The 12602-nt window shown below is 39.7% G+C and overlaps 1 protein-coding gene across 4 annotated transcripts in view; it reads right to left on the bottom strand.

The window, feature by feature from the left end:
- MICAL2 (microtubule associated monooxygenase, calponin and LIM domain containing 2) overlaps positions 1 to 12602 on the bottom strand; it is a 129768-nt gene that overhangs the window by 70380 nt on the left and 46786 nt on the right. For all 4 annotated transcript variants that reach the window (XM_075094847.1, XM_075094844.1, XM_075094845.1 and 1 more), the window contains exons 7-14: positions 11637 to 11737; positions 9730 to 9987; positions 8814 to 8929; positions 7494 to 7620; positions 7223 to 7313; positions 6984 to 7131; positions 4628 to 4827; positions 4005 to 4117 (exon numbers count right to left, since the gene is read on the bottom strand). In XM_075094847.1, coding sequence (XP_074950948.1) covers positions 4005 to 4117; positions 4628 to 4827; positions 6984 to 7131; positions 7223 to 7313; positions 7494 to 7620; positions 8814 to 8929; positions 9730 to 9987; positions 11637 to 11737 — 1154 coding nt within the window. The remainder of the gene's footprint in view (positions 1 to 4004; positions 4118 to 4627; positions 4828 to 6983; positions 7132 to 7222; positions 7314 to 7493; positions 7621 to 8813; positions 8930 to 9729; positions 9988 to 11636; positions 11738 to 12602) is intronic.

Genomic DNA, 12602 nt, shown 5'->3' with positions numbered 1-12602 from the left:
TGATGGGTGAAGATACATGCTTGTACACTTCGTTGAACACAGGCCCTGCAACGTTGGTGTTTACCTTTTCCTCTTTCAGTACTGAAGAGTTTGTAATTCGCAAAGCACTAGCACATACTTGAAGAAAAAGCCTTTACAGCATCAGTTGCTTTGTGAATTTTTATCCAGACTACACTGGTTTCCATATAAATAACAAAATCAAAGAACCTCATTCTTTCACTACAGCCTCCACATCTTTTAGCCTAGATATCTGCATGCAGATCATGTGTTCTCAGTGCAGACATATCTCCTTTTTTGGAGCAATTATCATCCGCCTTAAAGGTCTCCCATGTAAGGTTCATCTCCCTGACTATGGCTTTATATTACAGTACTTAAGCAACAAAATTGCCTATTTTGTGCTCAAGCTATGGACATGTTCAGTTATTTTACTGAACTAGAGATTACACCAAAAATTAATATTTAATACTCGGTCCACGCAAACTTACAAAATAGTCAATGCTTAAAAATTTGTATCAGTTCTTATTAAATTCAGTCTTGAAGAACTAGTACAATGGAGATATGTTTTGTCATGTTAGGTTATATTTTATGAACAATAAACTACATTCCACTTATTTGCATTTGCCCACACTGTAACTTAGTGATTGTTCAGCCAACTTAAAAAAAGAAATAGAATAAAGAGAGAAAGATCAAAGAATACGGGCTCCCTTTTTACATATACATTGTTTATAATAAATCATTATGCAGTGAATAGAGGTAATCCCAAACAACTTCTGGGCAAACACCAAAAGAATCAGATGACAATATTCTGATTACTTTGTATGCTTTGGTACGTTGTTTTTCAAGCACCAGCTCTCAATAACCTAGCTTTACACTACCTACAATCATTAGGAAGAGTGAACAACAGTAGAATGTATTCTGCATAATAATCTGTACCACTTAAAAGCAGAATTTGCCTAAGTGAATGGAGCAAACAAGATGTTGCCTTTCAAAATATCTTACATAAAGGACATTCATTAACATATTTACAATGAAGAAGTGAAAGACAAAGCAATTTAATTGCCTAGCAAAACTCCAAGAAAAAGGATCATGCCCTTTATTGTATAAACACCCCCATTCATTTATTAGTCTGGAGCGCAGGAAATTTCAGTTCCTCTCCAGCCCAGCTGACGCTCGTAGGAGAATGGATAACACTGTCCAGCGGAGCACACGCTGCCAGAACAGCTACCGCCACGCCAGCTCCAGGCCCCTGCTTCCTGGTCCCTCACAACCTGCACCCAGAAAAGGATCCCTTTTCCAAATAAAAGGACAAACTAGATGGCATGGAAAGTTTAGGAAGCACCGCTCTGTTACCCTGGCTGGTTTTTGACTCTGATACGTGAGTGCTCTCCTACTGTCATGCCCGGATAACGCTCAGCACCACTTTTTGCAGTGGAAAGAACCATAAAACTGAAGCCACAGCCGAACTGTTAACTCAAGCAGTTGATTTCCAAGGAGCTTCATTTCCCAACTAGTTTCAGACATGTATGGCACTCGCAAGTTTCCATCCCAACCCAAGTAGTGTGTTTCTTACTAAGTTCCATGCCCCATCCATGACAGGGCTGCAAAGCCTCATATAAAATAAGGTCTTGACAGTCCCACTCCCCAAGGTGATTTGGAAAAATATCGCTTCCACTCTCCTTTCAAACGAATCCCTGTAGTGTGAAACCAAAGGGGCCTGTCAAGCAGATCACCTCATGCTTTCATGTAGTGCCAAGAACTATACCTCCTGTTATGACAGAAGGCTAATTTCATGACGGGAGGTTAGTCAGAGGGTTGTACAGCTTAGTAATTGAACGCTCTCCCTGCTACTAAAAGTCTATTTACTTCTGCAAATAACTAATGGAAAAACAACAACATTGTGGTCATGAAAAAGGTTTTTCTTCTAAAGCAGTCACCCACAAGAAAAAGCAGTGTTTATTTTGCCTGCTTGGTTAGCTGGGAAACATGTCACTTGGTTTTGTGTATATGTGGCAGGGAAAAGTTATTTCCTATGAAAGATATATGAGGTTCCTGGGCAACTGACTGTCCACAGGTTTCAAAAAATTTATTTGTGGATTGAAAATATTCAAGACATAAGTCGGCCTAGGAAATATTTGGAAAGTCTGGAGTAATTCTTTGAGTGAGGTGGGGTGTGTGTAATCACATTTCCACCAAAACTGAGAAGATAGCAACAAATATCAAAAGCAATATATTAAAATACTGAGAAATGCAGTGCATACATGTACACCTGAACTTTTATGAAGGACACTGAACTCCAAAAGAAGGAAATCTGTAATTTTGCAGGCAAAAGTTAGAGTCTCTGCATAGGTATAAACGAAGCAATACAGTTAAGTGTTAAGGAGGTCTGTTACAAAAAATAAAACAACAAAACCAAAAGCCACCAAAACAATCAAACAAAAACCACACCCACCCAAAAACACAGTACCAACAAAAACAAACAAAAAACCAAAGAACTTGAGAATCATTGTAGTCAATCTACAGTTTCTGGCTAGCCCAGGAAACTCAAAACCTGGAACAGTCTTGCATTAAGCTATGTTTCAGAAAATGCAGAAGTTGAATTCATCTTGCATGCTGCTGTCTAACTTGTGCTGGTTAATCTGCAACAGTTGGGCTTGAGACGCTGCTGCCTCTAAGCCAGGTTGTGCAGACACTCCCCATTTAAACTGAAGTTAAAAATGAAGGTAGGTTTGGCTGTGAAAGCAAAGCGCCTCCGCAAGGTCTCCTTTCAGAAGAGGACCAAATTAATGGATAGGCAGAAGGTGAAACAGTTCATTACTGAATAATTTCATTAGCGTAACTGTTAAATTAAATCATGCAAAACTTTGGAAGTTATAATCCATTCAGAAACACACAGACTATACTCTCACCGTACACAGTCCTATGCCAGACAGTATTAACTCCATAACCCTTCAAGGCCCTGGAGTCTTTAACTGCAATATGTATGGGCATGGTTGTGTTTTATACAGGGACATAAACATGGCATGTCAATAAGTTTTCAGTAATAAGTGACCAAGACAGAGAAGTGTATGGGTATGACTAAGAGATCATTATCTCAGAGTCATGCTGGCCCACCTGCCTGCTGTTTGTCACCATTGCAGCCTTTATACATCTATAAGGGTTTGAAAGCTTCCCTCCAGAACCTTGACAGCATCCAAACTGTTCAGATCACTGCTTTAGTTAAAAAACAGCATCCCTGTCCAATCAATAAGCATTCTAGCACACCTGTGATTATTCGAGCAGATATACAATTGTATACAGTTGTATATTTAACTCTTGGAATACAGAACTACAGTACTATTTTTCTTAAAGGCAGAGATAGCCCAGAAAAATTCCAGACTTTCCCATCTCAAAAAAACCCAAACAAAACAAAACAAAAAAACACCCCAAACGAACACCAAAAAAACCCCACAGAAAACCAAACCCCCCCCCAAAATATGAAACTTAGCATTTAGCATTTCACAAAACCTCCTACAAACTCTTTTAGAAAAATTTCCAAAAATAAAACTTAAAAGACAATATGGGTAACAGACCAAGATCTCATATATTTCAAGTTGAAAACCACAGCTTATAAACACACCAATTAAAACATCCTCCTCCCCTTACACTTTCACCTACACTTAACAAGATTGGCATGGACGATGGATCCAAATTCTTCCCAAGTACAGCCAAATTCTCACTGTGATCCCAAATTTTGCATTTACAGGAAACGCTTTATTGGGACTATTATTAATGCTTCAGCAATTTGACACTGAGTGCTTCGGTTTTATCCTTACAAACTTCATAATGATTGAGTTTGCATGTTTACTGTGAAATCTTATTTTACTTTTTTACTATGCTCAAAAAAGTCTCCTTCTACAGGTCTTTTAATAGAATATATATAAAACCCTTATGTCTGAGCCTGACATTTTATTTTCATCTTTTTAAAAGAGAAAGATTTATAGGGCAAGTCTTCCTTCACAACTTACCTTTGGTACTCGCTTTCTTGGTAAAGTTAAATTGATGTAATTATTAAAGATGAACTTCGATGATTTTGCTGAACAAAGATCATTATTTTCTCCATTTTGCTTGTCGCCAGCATCTGTTCAAAAAAATGACTGCTTAGGATATTTGTTCAGGTTTCTTTTTAAAATACTTTGACTAAGCCAGAACTTTCCAGTTGAGTGCTGGTAGCAATTATATATAAGAAACCCAGGCAAGTAAAGAAAATACATACAATTTAGGGTGATTTTGTTAAAAAAGGAAGAGGGATACCCAGGAATGGGCATGCTGTATGCAGTCATCCTTACCAGAGAATCACTCTAATCACCTGATACGTGAACTTCATGGTATCAAGCTGCAGTTATCCACTGCTCCTATTCTCTGAAACCACCAAGGACCCACAAAACCCTGGTCTTCAATCAAGTTTTTCCCTCTTTCCTTTTTCAAGCACAAGGTAACTATTGGAGACAGAAGCAGGCAAGCTCGCATGCCAAAACGGCTCAGCTGGTAAAGGACTCTTGGCTCAAGAGCAGTGCCCATAAGCAGCCTAGATGAAGCACTTCCACTCCCCCAACTTGCAAGAATTAGAAGCAGCCTGGGTTCGGCTTACCTACTGCCCGCAGAGGTGTGCCCCTGAACAGTTCATAAAACTTGGAGAGGTACATGACCATGCTGAGCTTGTCAGGCTCCCCGGCCAAGCCCACCTCCTTCCCCGTGGTGACAGGGGGGATGCCAAACTCCTGCTCAGCAACATCGAACGCCAGCTGATTGTTTTTGACAACGTCCTCTTCATTCAGAGCATCAAAGTCGCTGGAGGGACAACACAGCAGCATCAGCGGTGGTTTGCTCTCTGCTCCCTTCACAAATATGCATTACTCCCTTGCCCACTGGGGAGGTGCAGGATAGCACCATGAATGAGGGCACAGGCATTTCACTGCATCAAAGCTACAGCGTCTACACAGTGCCAAGTCGTCTCATACAAATCCCGTTATTACAATCCTGGCTTTGCCAGAAATGTAATTTAAAAGCTATTTCACTGAACTGGATTTTGATGTAGTCCCACAAAAAAGGATCCTCTTATTTATGAAGAAACGCAATTCCTCCTCAGAAATGCTAAGAAACCTTTTCCTCTCCAAATACAGCTGTGGTACTACAGATTTCACCTGTTAGCAATAGACTTTTTAGTTTCAATTAGTTCTATAAATCAAAGCCAGCAGGAGTAAATTTAGCTTAGCATTGTATGAAACAAACTTGTTATATGTGTGCACACATACATGCACAGGCACTACCTTTCTTTTCAAGGTGTCACATGTACCGTTTGAATGAAGACCTCCTGTCCATGTCGTAACTGGATTTAGCAGTGCACTAAATAAAGTACATCACACCTGGAACTGTGTTATCCATTCTCTAATCCATTTTCTATGGGACTTATTCTAAGACTCTGATCCCCTGAACAGCTTCCAAAATTCATGATTAAAATGAACATGTGAATAAGTTATAAAGCTCCAGGCAGGGTAGTTTCTTTCTCCTCATAAGGAGGAGTGTAAGTTTTTGAACCCCCAAATAATTTCTCTTCTCTCTCTCCCCCACATCCACACGCACTGTTTCTGGAGCCAGGGGGCTGCAGGCAGCCCTTTGCCCCAGCCCTGCCTACAGCCTCTTGCCTGCCTGGATTTTACCTGGCCAGGTCTTTCAGCAGTTGTATTTAATACAAGATATGAACACACTGTTAATTAAACAGTAGGAGGTCCATTCGCTCAGGAGGATAAATCTATGAACTTTCTAGAGAGAGCAGTGCTTAAGAGACATGCTTTTCACAGACAGCAAAGATTGCTTTCTACACTCTCTATCCCTGCCCTATATCCACAAAACCATCCGTAATTCCTGTTTTTTGAACTATCCCAAGGCAAAAAAATGTCTTATTCTTACAATATTAGCTCTTCCTCTGGCAAAGCTGTACAAACAAGCATTGCTGAGTATTGCTTCTATTTTTTACAATTTATCACACCTCATGAAAGAGCTCAATCATCTCTCTCATTTATCCACAATAAAGGGAGGCTGACAATAATTCATGACTCCTACGACTGTGTAGGAAGGCAAGAGAATGCATCCGCTGCATTCTGGAGACTGGTGAGAGAACAGAAGAGTCACCCCACCACAGACGGCATCAAGCAGGCCCAGTAACCCAGTGCCTGCAAATGCCATTTCCTGACACCTGTTATACATTGACCTTCTTATATCTAAGCAAGGAACCTTACAAAATATTCATACGTAAGAAGTCAGGTGTTGTAGGGCTAAGATCCCAGAAACACTGTCAAGAGGAGAATGCTTGTTTACATTCAATCCCTAAAGCAGTTAATTTTCAAGGGCCAGCCCTTGTTGTATAGGCCACATTCAAGGGCACTGAGCTCTTCTGGACAAAGACTTGTGCAAAACCAGCACCTCCAGAACACCTCCATGGCCCAGTGTTGCCCTACATGACTGTCACAGCAACTGCTACAACATACTGAGGACAGCTCATTTAAGGCTCATCCAAGTATTTCTGCAACTCATGACAGTGCTATTATAGCTCTGGTTTTAAACATACACTAAAAGCCTGTCTCGAGGGACCTGGGAATGCGACTTGCATATTCTCCAAGCACTGCAATTTTTGTTTTAAATAGCCACGTGACTCCCCCAAATATGATCATAAGTCATAAGGTTCAAAGCCTTCCTAGCTCTTTGAAAGCATATATATTTCATTTTAAATGGCATGCAAGAACACAGGAAAAAAAAAAACAAAAACAAAGCAAACCCAACTCCACCCTCCCCATCCCCCAAAACTGGCAACGGTGTGCACCTCCTTGCAAAAACCAGTAATAGAAGGGGACTGTAGACTGTTGGTGTTGTTCTGGTTGGTCTTACGCTACACTTTGGTAAATGCTTAATATATCCTACACTCAACAAGATCTAAAGATGTCACTTACATGAGGTCGGGTCTGAAGCGATGGATAATTGCACACAACGCAAGGCCACTTTTCCAGGAGGTAGTCAGGTCTGTGACATTAACATTACGGTACCCTTCTGTCTGTTTCTGACACCAGGTCAAAAGCTTGTTAGGTCGAGTATCTGACTCTGTGGTTACAGTGGAGAGCAAACATCTCAGTTTTTGTATGCTCAGAAGCCTCCAAATATTAATCCACAGCAAACATGAGATGTCACATACCATGTCTTGAGAGATTTACTGATCTTCTAATGGAGCTTACTCTTTCAAGAGGACATTGTTGTAACTCATTGGTAACATATAATTGTCTCACCTACAAGCAAAATCAATTGGCGGCACGTTAGAATTGCTTGGAGAAAAAAAAAAGTTTATCAACAGCTGGATCTAAATTAAGGATCTCCTGAAGATTTTGTTTATGCGCTACTTGTGGCCCTATTTCTCCTGGATGAAAAAATGACCTATGAATTCACAAGCAAGCCTTTTAAGTACTGACCTGGTGAGGTCGAACACAGCTTGAGTTCAAGTTCGGGTATCTTGTTCCTGGGTCAATGGTATACTGGTCAAAGTTCTTGTTAATATTTTCAGGGGTAGTCTGAGGCAAGAGTCGATAAATGCTCTCTCTTACAGAGAAAAAAAGATGCAAGAGATAGTGATTAAAATAAATCTTTAAGATTTTTTTAAGATTATTTTTTCTTTTTTTGATTCTGCAAGGACAAGTGTTATGCACTAAATGCATAATGCATCCATCCCATTCATCCCCACTCAGAAGGAGAAGGATGCCAGACAGAAGAAAGACAACAAAAAAGCAGCCTCTTAGAACTTATGCCCATATTTTCCTGAGGCAGGAAGCAAGCAAGGAGAAGAAAAAAAAAAAAAAAAAGGAGGTTACATCATTCAGTCATCTGGTTTTGCTTTAACATCCACCCAAAGAGTAACTACTTTACCACATAACAGCACTAAATCCCATCATTCTGCAATTCCTATAACCACCACAGCCTTTTTTATTATGCTGTTCAATTTTCCATTTGGGACTATGCTGTGTTTGAGTCATCCCGCAGGCTTCTATCTTAAAACTTCTCAAAGCCCTGAACTTAGTAATGCTTCTACTTGCGTTACCACAACCATGACTATTTCTATTACATATCTGCCCCAAAAAAGCCTGGGCAGCTATAGCAGAGCAGAGCAGTTGCCACCAGGACCAGAGTCAGCAACTTCAACCATCAGACCATGGCGACACCGCGATTGGTGGTGTACTTAACAACAGATTTTTTGCTCTGGTCAAAAAGACATTACACAGAGAAGCTTATGATGCAGCATTATAGCAATTCTCCTCTACCACACATTTATTAATCTAAAGAGGGCATCAGGGCTACTAAGCTAAAATGCAGAGTTAAAAAATCACAGATACCAACTATGAAAACTGTTAGTATTACAGTATTTATTTGGACTTGTTTCAGGATTTTTTATTTTGATAAAAAAACAGGTTCCGAGATGGTTGGAGGTTTAGTCTTTTGACACAAGGTATCTTTGGTTTATTTCCTTAAGGATCACACTTAATTCTAGTCATTAGTGATTTAAACCCAGGTCATGCACATTGCTGGATCTTTGTATTAGTGTGCAGAAGCTTACAGAGCAACGGCCTACTGCTGCTGTAAATTATCCATTCCTTCAGGTTACTGAACAATTTCACCCAATGCCACTGCAGTGAAGAAGAATATTTCTCCTGTTGGCATTCTGAATTCCACTGCCTTCTACCAACACTGGAACTCTTTAAAACACTGGAAACGATGGAGAAGACAAAAGTAGCACTCACCGTTCAGCAAGGATTTCTAAAGGGAGTTTTCCTTGAGCCCAGCTCCGTACCATCCATGCAGTATCAAAAGCAGCTAAGAAGCCTCTTGCACAGCCAGTACCCATTGGCCAGAAGGGCTGTAAGAAGCATTTACATTCCTTGTATTTCTTAAGGTATTATTACAAAAGTAACTTGCAATGTGCATTTGGAGTCTACATTTTCATACTGTCTTAGAAAAGTAGCCAGAAAGAGTTAAAATACAACATAGCCAACTATTGCAGATCTTAGATGTTTCTCTCCTCCAAGTCTTAGGTAATGAAAGAGACTGTTTTCACTTTTTTTAACTTCTATATTTAAAAAAGATTTCTTAACCTCAAAAGGTAAAGGGTGGGAAAAAAAAACAAAAAACAAAAACCCCACTCAATACTCAAGAATTAGTCAAGGAAAAAAAAAGGAAGAAAGATGCCTTATCTCCTGACTCTGCTTTGGCCTGATCTTTTTAAACACTTCAGGTTGTCAGCATGAGTTTAACAACAACAAAAAAAAATAGTTACAACATACACTTTTCACTTCAGAAAAAGAGAACATATTAAGGCAAAGAGCAATAAAATTTTGGACTGAGTTTTTCCTTCATGATGGAAGTCAGGAAAATGATGCCATGCACCCAGGCTGAGGACACACAGCTCACAGTTTTCAGACAGAAATAACAAAACAGGATCTCAGCCAGAGACTGCCAGCCAAGTATTAGTTATGAGATAAACTATGGGTAAAAAAAAAAAAAAAAGAAAAAGGAAAAAAAAAATCTATTCCAAAGAAGGTACTATTGTTTCAGGACATGTAAGAGAGGACGGTTTGCTTTGGAGGGTAGACTGAATGGCTAAATTAAAAACAAACAAAGAGAAAACTCCAACTAATTGGAAGACATTCCAAGATATACCTCAAGCAAGCTATCTCCAACAAGTGCCACCAGGAGCTGATGCCTGTGCCTCTCTCTCACTAGTGCAGCATTTTCAGATGCATACATGGAAGTAAAATCAAACATTGCTACATCTGGTTGCCCGTAGTGATTAATTGCAAAATCCAAGGAAGGCAGCTGGTAATTCGTTGCAAAGTCAGCAGCTTCTCTGGCATAGGATAGCAAATTGCTCTGGTTCACATTTTCCCCACAGAGGAGCAACTCCGTATCAATATAGTCCTGCAAGGAGAGAAGCAAGTAGGATTAGATACTGCAACTATCCCCTCTGGATAGGAATGTTGCAGGGTCATAGCATGAGTGGCAACCACCTATCTCACAGCATAAAAAGACCAAGTGAGATTTGTCATCTCCTCCAAAAAATTTAAAACACAAACATAGGTTACTGTACTACTACCCCAAACACTCTCTATGCCAACACTGAATAAACAGCTTTATTTGCAATAGAATATTACAGTGCCTCCCAGTTCCTCGGTTTTGTGTTATTTTCATAACATTACTTCCCTCCCATCAAAAGATGTTATCATCATCACTGCAATGCTTTTTTGCATGTGTGCACCCCACATCTGAAGTACACAGGAGCAGAAATACCAGTGTACTGATGGCGTAACATGCAGGTCTCAGCCTGAAGGTTTGACTTAACATCTTAGTAACACCACATTCAGGTTTGGATCGTAGAAGCTTGTCTGTTGTTCTGTTTTGGCTGGGGATTTTTTTGGCCAGTATGGTGAAGGACCCTGCCTTTACAGGTCATCCTACTTACAAGCCAGTGATTATTAATAAGGCAGTTTCTATTTAGAGCTTAATCATGGATGAGACCCCTAATCGCAGGGATGATACCACAGAACCGCTATTAGCCCAGTTGTTTTAGAGACTGTTTTTTTCTCTAGGAAAAGGTCATGAAAACAGCTCTGATGGGTCACGGCTGCTGCTCCTTTTCTCCAAACTCCCCACAGATCTCCTGGGGCTGTGCCCACCTACAAACATCCACACCTCAACCCCAAGGCCCACCTCCCTCTCCCCCATACACTGCTGGGGGCTACAGCCCTTCCCCTCTCCCACCTCATCTAGGCAAGGACAGTTGCTCTTCCCTGGAGCCCTGGGCAGGAGATCATGGCACTGAGCTAAGTGGTCCCATCAGAAAACCAAGAAGCCTTCTGATAGCTCCCCACAACTGCTTCCTTTCGGAAATTATACTCGACTGTTTTGGCACTGTCTTACTTGGCAAGAAAAATTGACCTCTCTTGGGTTTCCAGGAAGAATAATTTAAATGGTGCCAAAACACTTTCTAGAAACAAAAGAAAACACCCCCCCCCCCCCCCCCCATCTTAACAGAAGAAGGAGGACATGGGAGGGAGGGGGGAAGAAAAAAAAAATAAAAAGAAAAAAGCCTCAAGTACCTCTGAAAGTTCAGGCCATTGTGTTTATAGCCATCTACTATTATTGTGTTTCACCCACTTTAGAGAATTTGTAGTTTAGCCTGAGGTAGGTTTTAACACTTCCTTATTTGCCTGTTAAAACTAGACATAGCTATGCTATGTTCACCTTTAAATAATGAGGTTTTTATTTTCTGGTGTGATGACCACACCACATATTTCCAAGGTGAGTCAAGATCCCATTTCAGCCAGTTTCAGAGCTGACAAATTTAGGAAGTATTGTTTTCAGTTCTCTACAGAAACTTTCTCCTGACTGCAGGGAAAAACAAAAGGAAAAAAAATAAGTCAGAGTAATATCTAAGTGATCTGAGCTTTAATGAAGTGATCTAGTAACTATAAACACCCTCTATAACTTGCAACAACATTTATGCAGATGTTCACACTTACTCTGTGCCAAGTAAATAAAATAGAGTTTTAGCCAGTATTTTTACATACATTAATAATCACTCCTTTGTCCAGAAGACTCTGCTTTTTTGCTGTCATCACAAAATAATGAGTGCTATCTTTATAGTAAACAATATTCTCCAGGTCAATTCCTGAAAAGAGATAATACATTTGTTATGAAGTACAGTGCATTGTCTGACATTTACTAACAACATGATTAACTCCACAGGTGCATTTCCTTCTTGGGATACATTCACCTTCCCAGCTGAGATGAAGCATTAGTGGACAAGATGCTATAAAACAAAACACGAGAGGAGACTGGCCTTACCCCATAAGAGTTTGCCTCAGCATACTTTGAAGTTATTCAGCATTCTTTTAAGGAATAGCCAGTTAACTACAGCCTTAACAATCTTCTGAGATAGAAAAGGGGACCCAAGGGAACAAAGTGCTTTTTAGGTTGCTAGGCCTATGGCATTGGGTCTAACCAGGAGGTTTGGTTTCTAGTATAATAATTTTTTTAAAAATCAGCTGTAAACCAAGAATGAAATTGCTTGTGCTAACAGTCGATATAACTATTCTGAAAACCCTTTCATAAAGAAGTATTTCACAGTTTATATTTTAAGTACTTACAGCAGAGTCCTGTCTAGTTCTTTGCAGTTTATCAGATCTACACATCAAAAAGCAAGAATAAACTCCTCCCAGAAAGGCAGAACCTTTTTGACAGGGTTTAAGCTGTTCAGTATGTGAACGGATACAAACAAAACAAATCATGTCTTAAGGGAAATCTCTGGGCACTGAAAATGCTCTTCTAAATTTGTTCAACATAGCAGACATTTTTACAGTCAAGAAAAGTTTAAACATTAAAACAAGCTACAATGTGGCAACGCCCAAGCTAAAAAAAAAAATTAAAAATCTCACTGAACCATAAATGGGCATCTTCATCTGCATGATTCTGACATCAACAGCATTTTATAACTTTTTTTTTTTTTAATACAATATATTTAAGTAGTTGTTAAT

This window comes from Phalacrocorax aristotelis, chromosome 5, assembly GCF_949628215.1.
Source record: "Phalacrocorax aristotelis chromosome 5, bGulAri2.1, whole genome shotgun sequence".
Classification (NCBI taxonomy): Eukaryota; Metazoa; Chordata; class Aves; order Suliformes; family Phalacrocoracidae; genus Phalacrocorax; species Phalacrocorax aristotelis.
This window is presented reverse-complemented; position numbering and strand designations above follow the sequence as displayed.